The sequence below is a fragment of the Daktulosphaira vitifoliae genome, unplaced genomic scaffold (assembly GCF_025091365.1).
Source record: "Daktulosphaira vitifoliae isolate Bord-2020 unplaced genomic scaffold, ASM2509136v1 Scaffold_5, whole genome shotgun sequence".
NCBI lineage: Eukaryota > Metazoa > Arthropoda > Insecta > Hemiptera > Phylloxeridae > Daktulosphaira > Daktulosphaira vitifoliae.
The window spans coordinates 6722741-6744728 of record NW_026099576.1 but is presented as its reverse complement, the minus strand read 5'-3'; the positions used below and the strand labels follow the sequence as shown (position 1 = coordinate 6744728).

Below are 21988 nucleotides of genomic sequence, written 5' to 3'. Positions count from 1 at the left end.
ATACAATTTTTTTAATTGTCATAAAATTTTCTATTTAATTATGTCAATGTCAAACTTACCAATTGAGCTAAAAGTTATGGTAAAATAAATTTTTTTTTTTTATTATAAACATTTACAACAATCTACTTTAAATGATTAAAAAAATAGGTTAAATATGTCATTTTCCTTATTTTTAACATGTTAATAATCAAAATCAGTATTAATTTAAAACAATTTTTTTTGTTCTTAATTATTTTTTTTTATATGTAAATACTATTTTTTAATAATATTAAAACTTAAAAGTGATAGAAATAGTCTAATTGCACATTTGAAAACATCGCGAAATGTTGATTTAGAATATTATATTTTTGTTTCTGATGAAAGTTCCTTGTAGTACAGTGTATAAAACTTATAACTTTGTTAACTGTTAAACTTTATCAAAAATGACCAAATCAGTATATTTTTTTTATATATATAGATGCACGTCTTTATCTATCATTTGGTTTTTTTTTATAAATCTAACCCTTTACCTGCCCACAAGAGGGATTCAAAATAATAACTTTTTTTTTTTTAGTTAAAGTAAATCATTAAAATTAATTCAGTTCTGGATATTTCAATTGTAGAATCTTTTTAATTATCAAAAATTACTTAGAAATTATTACTATGATTTCTATTTAAGTGTTCTATTACGATAAAAATGCAAAAAATAATGAGTTTTTCTGATAAATTTACAATAAATAGTAATTATAAAACTTTCTGACTGCATATTAATCTTAAAAATAACATTGTTTTAATTCTCATNTCTGACTGAGTACCTTAGTTACAAGGGATAGATTATTAAATAAAATTAGACCAATGTTTTATGTCAGTAAATAAAATATATTTTATATGTTCAGTAAATATAAAATATATGTAATGTACAATATGTCTGACCTGAATCCTAGTACAGTTGGTTAGTAGGTATATCCAAGTGAGACGGAGTTGGTTGGCTATGATGATAATTGGCGATAGACGGGTCGTTGAATAAAACAAGTTAAGTTATAAATAATATAAATAAGACGAATGTAATAGTATTGAAAACTATGTCTTTAACTATTTCTTGTAATCTTGTATCTTCATGCGTTCTTAAATTGTTATTTTCTTACGTAATTAGTTGTGGTATTCGTTTTAATTGATAATATTCATGGTATATATTATAATTGCCTCCTACGACTTAGTTTGTTGTTCTCGAAGTTCGTTACCACTACAAGATTTTTGCTTTTATTTACATTTCATAGGGTAAATTTATATGTTAGTATTAGGTTACAAAGTTAGACTTGTGATTATGCATTGCGATTGAATAGAAATGAATATATAAATTTTTTATGTGTTTAAATTTATTTTACATTAAAAATTTATTTAAGTACCTAATTTATAGAATAAAAACATTGCTAAAAATTCTACAAATTTACAATTTACTATCTTACTTTTAACTGGACAATGCATAATAACTAGTATAAAAAATAAAAATTGCGATAACGGAACTATTTTATAGTTATCATACAATATAAAAATATTCATGTATTTAAATAATACTTATTATACCTAGTATACTAGTCCAACTGTACAGAACGTAAAAATCAGAATCAGGTTTTGATACGCGGAATAAAAAATAAACAATTAGTCAATGACAAAAAGTTGTAAATTGATATTGCTAATCTTGCGCTTAGTAGTCAATTACAGTTAGTTTCATTATATATTATCTAGTAATATGTTATTATATTATTATTTAATGTGTATTAAAATAATAAAAATAAAAGTTATTAGACAGCAGTTTACCGTGTAAACGGCAGTTTTGTTTAGTTGTTAAGTGGATCATTAATGTTTTCTTAGCAATCGACCTGTCAATGCCTGTAACATATCTAAAAATTAATTTTCATTTTAATTAACCAACCTTAATTAATATCATGCAGTGAATTGACTTATATTAAACTGTATATTTGATAAATATGATCAGAAAAATTAATAAAAATTAGTATATTAATTGCTATTCAGTTATCGTAAAAATTTTAAAATGGCCATCTTGAGTTGTGTGTTATATCGACTTATGTAAGTATATTATTAAGTTCATTTATTAATAACGAATTTTTTTGTTCAACTTAAAATACAGTATGGTTTTATAGCTGTAGTTTGATTTGTTAAATAGTAAAACTTTTATCCTTATAAAGTGATAATATTGTTTTTAAAGTCGTATTGAACAAACTGTAATTCATGTTTTCTCTTTTTTTTCTAAATAGACCAATCATCAGACGATGTCGGAAAAAAAATAATCGTTGGACATGCTGGAATAAAATCAAATCAAATATAATAAAAAATGCTTATAGTAGTAATAATTAGACTGAATTATGTCAGCTTTTATTTGACTTAAAAAATATACCATTTTAACTTCGATGCGAAGCTGAGAAGTTATTAATTTTACTACGATGTGTCTTTTTTTGTGTCTGTTACCACTTTTTTTCAGCTCTCACCAAACCGATTTCATTCAATGATACGTTAAAAGATCACAAATCGTATCTAGTCGAAGACATTATCCTCAAAAATTGAAAAAAATTCCCTCGTTTCCCGTAAATGGGGGAAACCTCCAAAAATATTACAAATTTAATAATCGCTAATTTTCGAAATTTTATTTACTAAAAACTGCCATAACTTTTTCAAAAATGAACAAATTAATATAATTTTTTTTTTATAGATGCTTGATGTCTTTAACTATCATTTGGTATATTTTTTTTATAAATTTAACCTTTTACCAACCCACAGGGGGGTTTTAAAATGACAACTTTTTCACAAAAAATTAACTTTTTCAACTTAACTTTTGAAAGTGTTCCGGAAATACTGATACTTTTATATATATCTTAAATTAAAGTTAATATAATATACTTTATTCTGGAAAAAAAAAATTTCGGACTTTATTTTGTCTAAACGGTGAAAATGGCTATCGTATGCTATTTTTGTATTAAAATTCTCGATTTTATATTTTACATTTTTACTTTAAAATGTTATAACTTTTTTAAAAATGTATGGATTAATACAATTTTTTTATAAGAAATAATATTTATTTACTTCTTTCATTCGACATACTTATTTTTTAAATCGGACTATTTCCTTCAATACAGGGGAGGGGTTCAAACCATAAAAATACATTTAAGAAGTAGAACTTTTTCAATAATTGTGATTCTTTAATATTGTAACCTATTGTTGCCCTAATTTTTGTTTAAATACGATAAAGGTTAAAATTTTTATAATTAATTCAAGCGCTTTTAACTATCTACTATACAAGATGCATTGCATATTATGTTTTGATGTGTATTATTAATATATAAATAGTTGACAAAATTATTGTCGCACCAGTCAGCATTTTCTTTGATCCTTTATTCAATGACTGACAAAAGTAAAGATATAAATTCAAGAATTAATATAATTATTATTCAAGACCACGTCTAATTAAAAAAGTAATTATATATAATAAAATTAATTGAGAATAAAAATTATTTACATTGACAATTATATATGAGTAAGCCATCAATAATCGAAAAAAAAAAATTAATCTGAAACAACAACAAAATAAATAAAAATTGTAAAAATGTAGGTTAAATTTAAGTATAATTGTAAATTTAAGTTATTTAATTCTCCTGACCCGCTGTGAAAAGGTTTTATTTGGTCAATATGACCGGTAAATTTTCTAATCTGTTATTTTTTGGCATTCTTACAATGTATGTAAAAGGTGAATAAGCTTTTATAATTTCATATGATCCATTGTAACGACCTCGAAATTTATTATTAGATGTTTCGTTTTTGACTAAAACTTTATCACCAATATTATATTGAGTGGTGTTCGACAAAGGATGCTTTTGTTTCACTTGTTCAGGAACTAATTTTCTTATTTTCTTGATTTTTGAAATCTTTGAGAGTATGTTTTGATCTTCTGGTGGTACTAAAGCTAATTCAAAGACGCTTTTGGGCTCGAACCCATTGACTAAGTAGAATGATGAATAACCTGTAACTCTATTAATAGAACTGTTGTAAGCAAATACCGTATATTGTAGATAATCTGACCACAATTTTTCATTACCTTTAACATAATTAAAGATCATATCAACCAAAGTTTGGTTTTGACTCTCAACTTCTTATAGTACTCAAAACATAATATAAGATCTAAAAGAAATTTAACCATACTACGCGCATTTGCATTTGCGTACACAAAACTTACTTATTCTGTCTGTCACTACTAGAATACATTTATTAGATTTTGAATTACTAAGTGGCCCAATATAGTCCAAATATATTTCTTGCATAATTTCCCCTTTTTCCAGTGGGTTCCTATTTTAGGCGGTTTGGTTGTTTAAAAGGCTTACGTTTTTAACAATCTAAACATGAAAGAACATACGTTTTTATTTCTTTACGCGTTTTAGGCCAACAATACCGTTTTTAAAATAAATTTTTGTAAGACTTTGGTGTCCACCTAGCACCAAATCATGATTTTCGTGAATTACAATTTTTTTTAATTTGCTAGGTTTAACGCTAGCACGAACTTAAAAGAATCTTTAAAACTATTTTTGTTGAGCAATACATTGTTAAGTTATAAATAATATAAATAAGACCAAAGTAATAGTATTGAAAACTATGTCTATAACGGCCACTCAAACACAACTGCCCCGTGTTAGTTCGACGTCAGTCTCCGGGCTACAGACGAGTAGAATTATCACATCAGCATCTCCCTCTATGCTAATTAATATGTATTACGAATTAAATAAATAGAAATAAAACATGTGTAATATAAATGGTAAGAACATAATAATAAATGTTCGTATAATTCCAAAAGCTACATGTTTTGCTATTTCCTTATTAATATCCTGATGAAGATAAAGTATGTCGAATGAAAAAGGGATATAAATATTATTTCTCATAAAAATATAGTGTTGATCCATACACTATTCAATAAGTTATAGAATTATAAAGTTAAAAATGTAAAAAATAAAATCGAGAATTTTCACACAAAAATAGCATTCGGTAGCCATTTTCACCGTGAAGACAAAATAAAGACCGAAATTTTTTTTTCCTAACAAAATACATTATATTAGCTTTAATTTGAGATATATATAATATATATGTTCTTATAATATCTTCAATGATAATATTAATAAAATGAAAAAAATGAAACACAAATTCAAATTTTAATTCACAAATTTAAACGTAAGAACTTCGAAAATGACGATCACGACGTTCGCATAACTTAGTACGGAGCACGATAAGAACAGGCAGGTTTGCTCTGCCTTTTTATAATATTTTTTACCCCCGAAAATCATCATTGTCTAATTCCTACAGTATAAATGTTGATTGATAAATAAGCATAAAATACAGAAATTATTACAGATGAATGGAATATATAAATCATTTTGACATTTATATATGTATAACATTAACATAGTTTTTTACAAATAAGATCAAGATTAATACAATGCATTTAATAATTAAAACTAGAATAACATAGATGATAAAAATAATATATAGATTTTCTATCGAAGGGAACGATTTTTAAAAGTGACTATTAATTGATTTATTATTAAATCGTGTATATTGCAATATAACTAAACAGTATGAGTTTGTTGACTATTTCTTTTAAATGTTTATTTTATTTTTTTGTTAGAAAATGATCATGTCCTTCTAGGAATATAATGTATAATGAAATAAATATAAACCACTTCTATAAATAGAAGTTATGATTATTTGAAAAAAAAAATAAGATACCATTATTGTACGCACGAATAGGGTATGTTATGACAGTTTACAAGTTTTATGATTCATAATAAATTCTTGGGCATCCAATTACTTTCCTTTTAAACTTTTCTTAATTCATATCCTATTTTTAAAAAAGGTGATAAGTCAGTAGTATCTAATTTGGTAGTTGAAATTTTATAAATACGGGTAAAAATCAGTTTTTTACGTATAACTTGTTAAATTTTATTTTAATAAAATTTGTTTAAAAATGTATTTCCTACAAAATATATTATATTATTTTTTACTTTATATTGCATATTAATTGAATAATCAATAAAACACATAAATACGCCGATTTTTTCCGATTCTAATTTTTTGCATAATTTGGTATTGATTAGCGTAATCGACAAATTTTTACAAAAATTATGTAAATTATAAAATTTAGATTTGAAATTATATACAAATATTATTTAATAAAATATTTACTAAATCTAAATCTAAATCTTGGTCTTATAACATACAACTGATTAAAACATATAATATAAAACTAATAAATAATAAAGATAAACTTTAATTAAAAAAAAAAAAAACTAAAAAAATATTATGGAAAATTATTATCAATTATTATTAAATAATCATCATTATTTCATTAATGTGTTTTTTTTTGCATCAGGAAAATGTTTTCTATATCTGCGACAACTTGTAGTAAGTATTGCTTTTGGTCTTCTTTTTTAGTAATTATGGAGTTGTACTCTTCAATTAATTTCACTGATCTTTCTGCAGTATCGTTTACAACTTTTAAACTTCGCACTATTTCTTGACAGTCTAGATAATCTATATTTAAATTCCATTGTTCGGGATCTTCGCATATAAAAATTTTTTGAGTTTGCATTAATGAACTTGTCAATAGTTTTACTTACAAAATGTTTTATATTTCTTGGCGGATTAATTTTTTTTAAGTCTTCACATTCATTAGTTTGTAATGATTTTACCATGAGTCTTTTTATTTCAACAGGATTTGATCATCAAAAAATGACATTGAGGCATTTTCAGGCGCGAGATACCATAAGTGGTTGCTAAATTTCTTAAGTGCTATTAAACCTACGGCATCGCCAATTTTTATGTATTCATAAAGATATTTCATGCATTCTAAGTCCATACGAGGAGCTTCAATAGAATTATTTGCAGAAAACCAGTATTTTAAATAAATTCTTACTAAAAATATACAAACATCACGAACACCAACATGAACGGGTCATTTGTTAGCTCGAAAGAATCTCAAAATAGAAAATTTTTTAAACAATAAATAGCTTTTGCCATCCATCTGGCGTGATGAAAAACTTCAGGAGATCTAATAGAAATATTTGTATAATGATCACCGCCAAGAAAAATAATTGCCAAATTAAAAAGTTCTCTATAGTCTTCTCTTGGTTGATTAATTTTTATTTTTTCCATTAGAAACAAAATTAATTTATTTTCTAAGCCGTTTAATTGTGTTTTAACCGTAATATTTTCTAAACCTGGATTTATTGTACAGTCTTTAATCTATAGCCAACTTTTTTAAACAATGGTATATTTGGTCCACTAGATAAAACAAATTTTTGATCAAATACACTTCTTAAAACTATTTCAAATATGTGATGCTTACATGATAAGCAATAACTCCACTTCGAGGTTAAATAATACAAGCACCTTGTAATCTCCCTATATTAGCCTAAACTTTATATTAAATATCCCATTCTACTAATAAACTATGAATTGCTGAAGCTTGTTCTCTTCCTGTACTTGATTTAATAAAAGGAACGCCAAGAAGTTGATCATTACCATTGAAACTTATAAGTACAGCCTATCAACTTTTACGCTAATAAAAACTGAATTAATATATATATTAGGGTGGTCCTGATTTTTCGACTTTGGAAGTTCCTTGGTCTCACCCCCCAAATTTGTTTATATACATGTAAAAACGAACCAAAAAAATTTCACGTCAATCAAATAAGTTTAACCCATATATAATGGGACAATAGGGGTAGTTTTCTAGCGTTTTGTACTTAATTTGGAAATGAACGATCATAGAAAAAAATTTATAGAATATAAATTGTTGAAAATGTTATGGACTATAAGTTTAGTCATTATACATTTTTTTTTTTAAATTCAGTCCATGTGTTATACAGTATATTACAATTTATTTTATACTCTTTTTGTGATTTATTTTTGTATATATTATAATCAGTATTATTATAATATATAATTATTATATATATATAATTATAATTGTATATATTTGCTGGAAAACTAATGAGTAAAAAAAAAATGTATAATGACTAAACTTATAGTCCATAACATTTTCAACAATTTATAAATTATAATTTTTTTCTATGATCGTTCATTTCCAAATTAAGTACAAAACGCTAGAAAACTACCCATATTGTCCAATTTTCAACCCTGAGTAGGCACAGGTTAAACTTATCTGATTGACGTGAAATTTTTTTGGTTCGTTTTTACATGAATAAAAACAAATTTGGGGGGTGAGACCAAGGAATTTCTAAAAGAAATTTTTCATAATCTATAGCTAAGGACCACTTTAATATATGTATATATATTTATTTATTTATTCATATATTACATTTATAAATCATAAAACTTTTAATTAGAATATAAATAAGGAAATAGGATATCATGTAGCTATTGGAATAATCTATTATTTTTTTTAAATTAAATATTATCTACAGATTTGCAACGAATTGTTTCTTATGATAATTATTTTAATAACTGTCAAATATCATGTATACTTGTCCCAACTATGCCACGTCCATACTGTATCACGACTCCACTATGCTACCGTTTTTAGTATTTAACTGGAGTTAGATAAATTTATTAACACTTATTAATCCTCAAAATCTGAATAGCTAAATAATTAAGTATGGTACTGTTATATTAATTTCCAGATTCATTTTAATTTTTTTTCTAAGATTCTATTAGGGGGGGGGCATAATGATACTTCCCCCCCTCGTAATTTGATTAAGGGGCAACTGCCAAATGATATGCAAATATGATATGATATCCAAATATGCAAATAATTGCATAATACCTGATTTTTGTAGTGTAGACTCGTCTGTACGCTATCGATAGCTATAAATACGCTTCGCTCGGAAGTAACAAATGTGTTGCTCAGTTGGGAGTCGAACACGAACTAAATTAGAATTAGGAAACGAATCATGAAAAAAAATATCATTAACTAATTTTTCTGGTAAGGGCATTTAATTTGATAGATTTTTATCTGTTTTTTTTTTTTGTCTTGTTAAAATTTCATTAACAAAAAAATTAATTTTTTGAAAAATATAAACTGATGTGAAATTAAATATTTTAAATATGTATTATGATACATAGTCATATCAGCCACACTAGTACTGACAGTATACATTTCAAGCCAATATGACTTGTGAATACAAAATGTAGTCAGTCTTATTTTGACACTTAAAACTTAACTAGGACTTTCTGTACATCAATAGTTCTATAGTCACTTTAAAAAGTACATGACAATGATTGATAGACTGTCTGACTACATTATATAAATAAGTAACAAATAAAAACGATAAAAATTGAAATGGTATTTTAAATACTTTTTTGGAAATTATTTGAAAAGTTACATAAAAAATTCTTAAAAGTATAAAATGAATGATTTAAAATTATGTATGAACACATAAAATATTAGAATTTTATCTTTTTAAACGTCATTTAAAATTTAAAAATAACCTAAATTCTTTTGGTAATAAAATCTAGATTATTAATAAACATACACAAATTTAAATAAAGTTAAAATACTATAGTTAAATCGATGTTATTTACACAATAGGTATTTTAAGTATTATATAATTTTAAACTTCTGTGAATTTTTTGCACAATTTTTGTTAATAAGGAAAAATTATTTTATAGTGAGAAATTTATATTTTTATTTTTCTGAGTACGATAAAATGTTTTCCATTAAGTTGCATGAAGTTTGTGTTTTATTACTATACGTAATTGAAGTGTTTGTTAAAGCTAAAAATACTTCTACGCAAAGAAATGCAACAATTATTAATAGCATTTGCCAAAATGATGGATGGCAACATTTAACTGACGTAGACAATGTAAAATATGGTAATCAAACATTTAAGTTAAATGATATTACTGCAATTTCCAATAGATTTTTGAGCAATAAAAAAGTGCATGCCGCTGCTTTATTTCTACTTTGTACATACGCTAATGATTTAAGAAATATATTTTATATGGTTATTTATTATAGTCATGAATGTCAAGGAGTTTTTATTCAAGAAAAAAATCGCTATGAATGTACTAAAGATTTATTGAATATAATTAAGAAAATAACTTTATTGGCAACAGTCATGAAAGAATCATTGATTTCTTTAGATGCGTTATATAGTACTCCTTTAAAAACCACAACAGATGATTATATATTATATTGTTATTTGTCAAGTTTACAAAAAGTAGAAAATACTATTTTTCGTGAAGCTCCTTCAGAAAATAATCCAAATACTTGTAATCAAATCTTAGAAAACATTAAATTTATATTTCCGAATATGATAAAAGATATTAATGTTAAAATACAAGATAAACCAAAAATGTGTAACTTTAAAATTCCCAGTGCAAAAACGCAAGATTATAAGAACGTATATACAATAAAAAATAAACAAAAAAAAAATTTTAATTTTGAAAATTTGAAGAAAAAACTAGATAACGAAATTAAGAAGATTGTTATAGAAAAGTATTACAAGTTAGGCTTCTATTTTAACCCAGAAATTCAGATGATTGATGTACCGATACCACAAGAAGTTCTTAATAGTACGTTTTTTTAAATTAATGATAATACTTAAAAATGTTTAAGTCTAAAATTAATCATTGAAGGGGTAATCATCTTTAAATTATTTAAAGTAGTTCTAGTTCTTCAAGATTGATAATTTAATGATTTCCATCAGCTTGTTTGATGATAAACGCTTACTATAAACCGAAATAATTACTTTTTCAACTTTTGAAAATCTAATTCTTTCTGTTTTTAATTTAATATTTTGCTTTTATTTTTTATTTTTTTAATTCGTCAAATTTATTCAGTTGGTGTCTTAATATATTTTGTATGATTCGCTTCCTTTATACTGAATAGTCTGATCTTCCCAACCATTATAATTTGTATGCAGTAAAAGGATATAAAGTTTAATACCACCAATTTACAATAAAAATTATAAAATATTTTAATTTTTTTTTTATTAAATTAAAATTGGACATGTGAACACTGTTTTTATATTTGATAGGTTAATTCTGGATATAGTACGTCATATTTAGATAAATACTAATTTTTATATGAGTGTAAACTAAAAATAGTTATCAAAATATCGTGTATATAAACGATAACAGTAAAATTATTTTTTGAAGCAATATTATTGCATTTTCTAAATCAAAAATATATTATTTCATAAAGAATTAAAATATTTCAAATGACTATTCTGAACATTTATTATATTTAATTTACAGCACTTTTGCTTCAACCTCCACATACAAAATTATACGTTTATATTAAATCACTTATAAATTAAATAAAGTACGCAGGTTCAGTGGCGTGCCCAAGAATTTTAAATGGGGAGAGATGTCTTATCTAATAGGTATTAATACAACTAAATACATTTAATAGGGGTGAAAGTATTAGAGAAAAATTAATAAGTAGCCATTAGAGGTCAAGCCTCATTAAAATATTTATTAATATTTTGTGTTTTGTATGATATGATGTAATGTTTTTATACAAATATACAATGTAATAATTACAACTTTATTCAATTATTGCTGTTAGGTACTCGATGCTAGAAAAAAACGCAATAGGGAGGAATATGACCCCTAACCTCCCCCCACTGGGCACGCCACTGACTCAGATTACTTATAAAATAAAAATAATTTCAGAAATAGATTTTTGATTATTTTAGTTACATATATTTCTTGATTATCAATTACTAAGCACTTTTTCGATTCATCCCGTATATGTATACTAGAGACATCAACTTTATTTTTAAAAATGATATCACATTAGAGTGTTCAGTAAGTGACGGGTTTCTATTGCTCTCATTGTTTATAACAATTGATTTGATTCTTTACTTACTGAACACTTGTATACTTAACTAATTTATAAATAGAATCCATATTTGTTTGCATTTATACATTTTGTAAAATTATTCCAAACACATTAATAGCTAGTACAAATTTTTATAAATAGGCTTGAATTGTTGGTAATGTGTTCTAACTGGCGTTACAGGTTAGGGTAAATTAGGGCGTTTACTATTCTAAAAAAGAAAAACGTTTCTACTCTAATGTATATTTCAACAACAAAGTTTTACTAGCTTGAGTGCTGTTAAAATGAGTAAAACAAAATTTATAAATGCATGCCTCTCGTGGCTATTTAGGAGTTCAGCCTAAATGGCCGACGAAAGTATTCTAAGGGGACAACGTGGTATAGATGGTTAGGCAATATTTACATTGGGCACCGAGGTTTCCTATTTGATTTATATGCCCTTAGAAAAACTACCAACGGTCGCACTTCAATGATATATAACATTCTTGATTAGACAACTGATGAGGTGTCGCGCTCTATGCGTAGCTACCGGTACCTACGCTGTCAAAGCAGTAATTTTCTTAATTGAATCATTCTCTAACATTTAATCTTTTAAAATATGTATGTTACTTAAAAAAAAAAAAATTATGTAGACCTCTAATAAATAGATGAACCGTAAAAGAAGTTATTAATTAATAATTATTAGCTATATTTAAATTTGATGCTGGTAAAATTGGTCGAGTGTTTTTTTCCTCTTTAATCATTTGTCATTGAAATTCGACTTGGCGACTGTGTAGTTTACTGTTCATAGATTAACCACGCTAATGCATATTATTTCACTTTAATTGATTATAATCTTATTATTATTTTTTTATATTTAGATAATCAGATGAAACCGCCAACCACCACACCTTATTTAGTCGAAATAGGTAATTGTCATATACGAAATATTTATTGTTAGCTCTCATAACATTTTTTAAAATATAATGTTATGTGTTTATAGCATTATTTTTTTAAATTTCTCTTTTCTTGGCTTTATATTAAGGCTAAAAAATGAACATTTTTTACAGAAATACAAAAAAAAAATAGCTAAATTAAAAATTATAGTTTAAATTTAAACAATTTTATTTTTATGCCTTTTTTATTCTGATATTTATTTTTTTTAAATATTTGAAATTCATTCGCCGTAAAGTAATTTTTAAATATTTTATTGTATAATAAGATATATACATCAAAATGTAAATAGTTGTTGCAGATTATAATACGCCGATACCTTGTAAATAAAATAAAATACATTTTGTTTGATGTCACCAGTGGTAGAGACACATTAGTATGTCGAAGATTGTTACCTAAGAATTAAAGAAAATAATTAGAGGTGGAAAATATAAGATACACGTGAATATTGAATATTGAATTAATTCAGGCAATAAAATTATTCTTGTTTATTATTCCATTCTAGAGATGTACGTAAATACATCAGTGTTCTAATATAATTAATTTAATAAAATTAAATAAAAAATACTCAAAACATTATTAATATGTATAAAAATGATACGATACTATGACTCTGAAGGGTCACATGCTAAGATATGGATCTCGAAAATAGACGCCTAAAAAAGTTACAATATATTTTAAAATATCGGTCACACGCGAAAAGAGTTGGCTGCACGCACACAGCAAAATATCTCTACGATAATTCAATGAGAAGATTGTGTTTTTTTGACACATTCGGACGAGACAAACCGTCAACATTGACGGTTCTGGAGAGGTGTCGACCTAACAATCTATTGAATATCAATAAGATGAAATTATAAATAGTACTAAAATCACACAGTATTAACACTGGAAACTAGCGTATGTGTCATTTTAGGAACGATTATTAACTTGATAAAGAATATTGTGTGTATAGTGTTCACAATGACAGCAGTTTTCTGATTACACGGCCGGATATAACGAACGCGCGCTCATTAGCAAAATAAAACATTAAATTTATCTATACCATAAGAAATGTTGATAGATATAGTGATTCACTATAGAATTTTCTATTTTTCATATCTGTAAAAAATAAAATTTTATTTTGTAGCATTAATGCAAACCTAGTAATTTTACTATAATGTGCGATGTACATTGCAAACTATTCTATTTCCTTTCCTTTATATAATTTTAATGGAATATATTATATACACATATATTGTATTGTCGATCAATTTATAAAATGAACCTAATCATATCTTGTTGATTACAATATTATCTTTAAACAGTTGTTCTAAAGCCTTTCTTTATGCACAATGCATCGAAGCTTTTTTTTATGATAATATCAATAATTACTGTAAAATTTGTAATGAAGAATACTATTCCGGAAAAAAAAGGTACAGGAAAGGGGGAATCGGGAAAATTACTTTTAAAAATTTGATAGGCGATTATGTTATTAAACCCCTAAATATCTATTACTGCCGAGAATCATTATGTTGGGTCCCGTGTTTATTGGGTGTTTAATTTTATTTTTAATAATTTTATTCAGTTTTATAAATAAATCAAACTATTAATCATCAGAGCAACTGAACACTAATATCAATTTAACAAGTATATATTATACACCACGCAAATTTTAATAACTATTTATTTTATAATAGAAAAAAAAAAGAAAACTCAAAAAGGAGTCACCGAATTATTGAACTTTCTTGAACAAGGTAAAATTTTACATTGAAATTATTCGTTAAAAAGTTTAAAGGTGAAATAGAAACAAAATATATTTTTTTAGTTATACAATGCAGTTGAAGTTAATATTTAAGTTTGTCATCGTCTATGAAAAAATTTAACTCAACATTTTTTTAATTTATCATGTTTAATGAAAATATTCTGAAAAATATCGATGAAAATGAAAAGAATCCACTATTTTGATACTTTGACATAAATCAAATATTTGCTTATTTATAAGTTATAATATAACTTATAAATATTATAAAATTAGTTGTATATTATAATACTTTCATTTTGAAGAAACGCAACATAAGGAGTACCAAACTTTTTTATTCTTACCAGTTTCGCACAATAAAAGAGTTGTAATATTGGTAATCCTACCTTTAATAACTAATTACTAATTTTTTCCAATTAAAAATCTATTCTCCATAACTCATTGAAAATAAATATATATTATATAATTTTAAACAAAAATACGAAGAAAATACTGATTTATCGAAATAAAATGTTTTATAAAAGTCTAAATGTGATTTAAATGTATTTTTAAATATTTTTATTCTTCCAGCAAAAGATTATGACAATAAATCAACTGACGAAAAGTTGGATCCTACAGGATTAATTGGTGAAAGTTCATCTCAGAAATTAAATTCACCTGAGTCATCCAAGCCGAAGAAAAAATTGAAGATATAGTAAGACAGAACTTTTTTTTTATAAGATTTTATATTCAAGTTTTCATAAAAAAAATGACTAATTATTACAAATTGTGAGGAAATACAGTAAAATGTACAATCTTTAATAAAAAGTTTTCTGGAAAACCTATTAAAATTATATATTCAAGACATATACTACAAAATTTCACACATAAATTTATTTTTAATGATTTAAAATAAAGATATTATTGTACCAAAGCTAAAACAATAAAATAATATGTAATAACATGTTAATAAATAATATAGTTATGTTGCATTCCATTTATATTTTCATTTATTCATATTTTATACTGCGCGATTGCTTAAGAATTTTATCACTAAATTGATATAAAAATATACCGGATAAAGTTTATTTTTAATTTTATTAACTATAATAAATAACAAAACTCAATTATCATTCAAAACCTTACAAGAATACCATTAAAACAGTTATATTAATAAATGAATATTTATACTAAATATATATATATTTATAACTAATGTTAGCAATATTTAGATTCGATGTTAATCTTTTTATTATGATGTGTTAATTTTATTAATTTTTTTGTGTCTGTTACCACTTATTCTCAGCTCTCACTGGTCTGATTTTAATGAACAATACGTCAAAAGATCATAAATCGTATCTAGTTGAAGACATTAACCTAAGAGTTGAAAAAAATTACTTCATTCTCGTATATGGGTGAAATTCCTTAAAAAAATTACAACTTTTAAAATCTATAATTTTCGACATTTTTTCATTTATTTTATTTAAAACTGCCATAACTTGCCGAAAAAAATATGTTTTAGTATAAGATACAAGATATAAATATTTCTCTATTGTTTGGTATATTTTTTTTGAAAATCTGACCATTTACCTGCTCACAGGGAGAGATTCAAAATGATAAAATTTTCAACTTAACTTTTGAAAGTGTTGTATGGAAATACTGATACTTTTATATATATATATTAAATTAAAGTGTATGAAATATAGTTAAATAAATAAAAAAACAAGCTCAGGGAGATCGCGGCATAGTTGGATCAAGTATAATGATATCTGACAGTGATTAAAATCACTATAAAAAAAAAACGCTTCGATGCGTTAGTGTTTAATTTTAAAAATTGGTGGATTATTCCAAAAACTACATAATCTGCTAGTTCATTATTAATATCCTAATTAAGATAAAGTATGTCGAATGAAAAAGGGATTATTAAAAAATATTATTTCTCATAAAAAAATAATGTTGATCAATACACTTTTCAATAAGTTATAGCATTATAATGTTAAAAATGTAAAAAATAAAATTGAGAATTTTCACACAATAATAGCATTTGGTAGCCATTTTCACCTTGAAGATAAAATAAAGTCCGAAATTTTTTTTTTCCATGATAAAGTATATTACATTAGCTTTAATTTAAGATATATATAAAAGTGTCAGACTTTCCGGAACACTTTCAAAATTTAAGTTGAAAAAGTCAATTTTTTGTGAAAAAGTTGTCATTTTGAATCCCCCCCTGTAGGCAGGTAAAAAGTCAGATTTATAAAAAAAATATACCAAATGATAGGTAAAGACATCATGCATCTACAAAAAAAAGAATTATATTGATCCATACATCTTTCAAAAAGTTATAGCATTATAAAGTTAAAAATATAAAAAAGAATTTTTTTACAAAAATCGTATTTTTTTTATAAAGTTTGATGTCTGTTTTCACCATGAAGATAAAATAAAGTCCGAAATTTTTTTTTACCATAATAAAGTATATTACATTAGCTTTAATTTAAGATATATATAAAAGTGTCAGACTTTCCGGAACACTTTCAAAATTTAAGTTGAAAAAGTTCTACTTTTTACATGCATTTTTTAGATTTGAACCCCCCTCGTATATAGGGAAATGGTCCGATTTAAAAAAACAGTATGTCGAATGAAAGATGTATATAAATACTACTTTTCATGAAAAAATTGTATTGATCCATACATTTTTCAAATAGTTATAGCATAATAAAATTAAAAATGTAAAATATAAAATTGAACATTTTTACACAATAATAGCATTCGGTAGCCATTTTCACCGTGAAGATAAAATAAAGTCCGAACTTTTTTTTTTGCATAATAAAGTAAATTACATTAGCTTTTATTTAAAATATATATAAAAGTGTCAGACTTTCCGGAACACTTTCAAAATTTAAGTTGAAAAAGTAAATTTTTTGTGAAAAGTTGTCATTTTAAATCCCCCCTGTGGACAGGGAAAGGGTCAGATATAAAAAAACAGTATGTCGAATGAAAGATGTATACAAATACTACTTCTCATGAAAAAATTGTATTGATCCATACATTTTTCAAATAGTTATAGCATAATAAAATTAAAAATGTAAAATATAAAATTGAACATTTTCACACAAAAATAGCATTCGGTAGCCATTTTCACCGTGAAGATAAAATAAATTCAATATAATTCTTTTTTTTATAGATGCATGATGTCTTTACCTATTATTTGGTATATTTTTTTTTTATATCTGACCCTTTACCTGCCCACAGGGGGAACGTAAAGGGTCCAAAATAAATAAAATTCATACTATATAACTGTCTTTATAGTGAAAATGGCTACTGTATTAAAAAATATGTAATTTTTGTGTTGAAATTCTGCGTTTTGTAGTTAGAAGTTCTAACCCCAAATGGGATTGGATGTTTATGAATTTTTCTCTCAATTCTTTTTGATTTAGAAAAAAATTAAAAATTCATTTGGTTTTAGCACATTTAGATTTAATAACTTTAATGATTATCAAGGACCCAATCACTGTAGTCACACCGTAAGAAGAAAATTCTTATTTTTTAATTCTCATAAAATTTTCTATTTAATGATGTTAATTTCAATCTTGTAAGTTGAGCTAAAAATTATGGTAACAAATTAAACTTATTTGAATTATAATCTTTCATAAAAGTCAACTCTAATGGGTCAAAATAATAGGTTAATGTGATATTTTTCACTAATTATTTTTAACATCATAAAATTTAAAACCATTTATAATTAAAAAAACAATTTTTTTATGTTTTTAATTATTTTTTTATATTTTAATATTCATTTTTCAATAATTAGTAATAATATCAAAACTATGAAGCGATAGAAATAGTCTAATTTCAGATTTAAAAACGGCGCGAAAAGTTGATTTAAAATGTTTCTTTGTAGACAAATGTATCATTAATTCATAAGTAACAACAATTTTTTTATAATGTATTGCATTAAACTCTTTTTATTTGTGTACATGTTTGTCATAGAAGTAACAAAATATATTACTTTATCATTTTTATGGTTTCTCCGTAAAAACTACAATATTAAATTTTTGTGTATAATAAAATATATGAATGTTGAATGAAAAAGCGGTAGAGGAAGTCCAAAAAGAAATGGAAGTTGCAATATAAAGACTGCTGATGTGGGAGATCGTGTCAAGTAGAAATTTATAGAGTTATGCTCTTCAATTAATTTCACTGATCTTTCTGCAGTATCGTTTACAACTTTTAAACTTCGCACTATTTCTTGACAGTCTAGATAATCTATATTTAAATTCCATTGTTCGGGATCTTCGCATATAAAAATTTTTTGAGTTTGCATTAATGAACTTGTCAATAGTTTTACTTACAAAATGTTTTATATTTCTTGGCGGATTAATTTTTTTTAAGTCTTCACATTCATTAGTTTGTAATGATTTTACCATGAGTCTTTTTATTTCAACAGGATTTGATCATCAAAAAATGACATTGAGGCATTTTCAGGCGCGAGATACCATAAGTGGTTGCTAAATTTCTTAAGTGCTATTAAACCTACGGCATCGCCAATTTTTATGTATTCATAAAGATATTTCATGCATTCTAAGTCCATACGAGGAGCTTCAATAGAATTATTTGCAGAAAACCAGTATTTTAAATAAATTCTTACTAAAAATATACAAACATCACGAACACCAACATGAACGGGTCATTTGTTAGCTCGAAAGAATCTCAAAATAGAAAATTTTTTAAACAATAAATAGCTTTTGCCATCCATCTGGCGTGATGAAAAACTTCAGGAGATCTAATAGAAATATTTGTATAATGATCACCGCCAAGAAAAATAATTGCCAAATTAAAAAGTTCTCTATAGTCTTCTCTTGGTTGATTAATTTTTATTTTTTCCATTAGAAACAAAATTAATTTATTTTCTAAGCCGTTTAATTGTGTTTTAACCGTAATATTTTCTAAACCTGGATTTATTGTACAGTCTTTAATCTATAGCCAACTTTTTTAAACAATGGTATATTTGGTCCACTAGATAAAGCAATTTTTTGATCAAATACACTTCTTAAAACTATTTCAAATATGTGATGCTTACATGATAAGCAAAAACTCCACTTCGAGGTTAAATAATTGAAGCACCTTGTATTTTCTTCATTTGTCAAAAGCGGAAACAAGTTTTGATGTAATAAACTGTCATTTGACTCTCTTTCTTTTTGAACAGAATGGTCCAGATTCATTTTCATCATAGAAATTAGACTCGGAAACATAACAAAACATGTTGGCTTCTTCTTTACTATTTATATTACTTGTACTACTGTCAAAAATACCTAGCTCGTCTAAAAAAAACTTATTTAATTTACAAACTATTGAAATATTAATAATAAAATACTTACTGGACATTAATTATGATTTTTGAAGTTTCAAATCTTTTTGCTCTTTCAAACTTTTTTGTGTTAGTTCATGTTTTTCTTGTAAGTATAAGTTTTTATCTGAACTAGCCATGCAACCTTTTCTTTCCTTATCTCGTTGACACATCAAAAATAATTTATCTTCTTCAATAGTCATCATTTTCATGGCATTTACATGTGAAATATCGAACAATTTGTTAAATTTTCCAATGAAATCCTTTTCCTTATTTTCGTGGTTCAATGATGTCCTTTTAGAGTTTTTGTTAAAATTTGTCGATGCTCCTTTGAAATTTTGTGACTGCTATTTTTTTCCAAAAATACTTCAACTTCTTTAATAGCCAAATGAGCACAGGTTTGCAAGTTTAATTTTACTTTCCTCGTATTGTAAAAAAGTACCCTTAATACTTGAATATTTGATGGCAACTTTGATCCGACAATTTGATTTTCATCATAATTAATTAAGTCAATTTTTTCTTGATATGGTGTCCATTATTAAAAAAATTAAAAAATAAAAAAAAACTATAACAATTTAGAACTAAAACTAGATATAGCAATTATAATAAAATTTTATAAGAGATATCACAATAACAAAAAAATAGTGTTATCGTAATAATCACAACGATTTCAACGTATTCTTTAGTTCGGTATATGATGACAAAACAAAGTTCACACATTTAATACAAACACCTTGATGTAAAAAAATTCTCAAACCAGATTAAAATCATAATGTTAGTAATTGATTTTTACACCACATTTGCGCTGAACAATGTACATATTCGTAGGAAAAACTTAGATTTAGAAAATATTTTGCTAAACAATATTTGTACATAATTTCAAATCTAAATTTTAAAATTTATATAGATTTTGTAAAAATTTGTTGATAACGCTAATAAAGACTGAATTATCCAAAAAATTAGAATCGGGAAAAATGGCGTATTTATGTGTTTTATTGATTATTTAATTAAATATGCAGTATAGAGTAAAAAGAAATATAATATATTTTGTAGGAAATACATTTTTAACCAAATTTTATTCAAATAAAATTTAACAAGTTATACGTAAAAAACTAATTTTTACCCCTATTTATTAAACATTAACCCTTCTGCGACACGGGAAAAATCATTGGACAATCACGAAAGTTCAAAAATGCATTTTTTTTAACCTACAGAACAATTCTAGGGGTCGTCTTGATTAAATTTAATAAAAAAAAAAATGACTTATGTAGATAAGGACCACTCTACTGTAGATGCATAAAATGTAAAAAAATAACAAATATTACGTAAAATTAATAATTCAAAGAGATAACCGTGAAAAAAATGCAAAAAACTCAATATCTTATGAAATTTAATACCCATCCGTACGTGTCATAGATCCCGTATTTTCGATTCTACCCCAACACGTTATTTTCTATGAAAGAAAAATGACCCTATTTAAGCTAATTAAAAATGTTTAAAGTTAATTTTCTCAACTTGAGGGGTCATTCAAAAAATTCAAAATATCTCTTATTTTGTATTTAATATAGATTAAATTTTATAAAAATCGGTGACCCCATCACTGTGACCTCCCCTTGTCAGTCCATTATTTAAAAATATTGTAGCTTCTTAACAACATAGTTTTCGTAATAAACCATCTAAGTCTATTTTCTCTCGTATTATCCATGATTGACGCTACACCTGTACTAATTTAATATAGGTGTAATATTTTTTCTAAACATTATTTACTATATAGTAGGCTTTAAATCTAAATCATATTGAATTCTTCCGTTTATTAACTGTGGATATTGTTTATCTTGAGAATTTCTTTTAAGATCTTTTTCAGAAATTTCGCGATTATTCATCATAAAGTCATAAAATAGTAAATTTTTTGGTAATAATTCCCAGTATTCACATCTTTTAATAGCTTTTTATATAAAAATATTATTAAGATATTTTAATCTCTAAATAATCTGAAAAAAACTCATGATGTATTTTGTAACCTTTAATAATACTGGAAATTTTATCTGACAAATCAAATATTCCGTAATCATTTTTAGCATATAATTCAACATTTTCAGAAACATTATTTATGTATAAATTGACTGATATCAATTCTGTCGAGTAAAAA

The 21988-nt window shown here is 24.9% G+C and overlaps 2 protein-coding genes across 2 annotated transcripts in view; both read left to right on the top strand.

Moving 5' to 3' along the window:
- LOC126908525 (uncharacterized) overlaps positions 1-21988 on the top strand; it is a 78119-nt gene that overhangs the window by 2998 nt on the left and 53133 nt on the right. The gene's annotated exons all lie outside the window — the stretch shown is intronic.
- On the top strand, positions 9618-15496 carry LOC126908541 (uncharacterized). The gene is made up of 4 exons (XM_050690710.1): positions 9618-10572; positions 12703-12750; positions 14455-14511; positions 15087-15496. Exons 1-4 carry the CDS (start codon positions 9705-9707, stop codon positions 15209-15211), a joined length of 1098 nt encoding a protein of 365 aa, XP_050546667.1. The 5' UTR covers positions 9618-9704; the 3' UTR covers positions 15212-15496.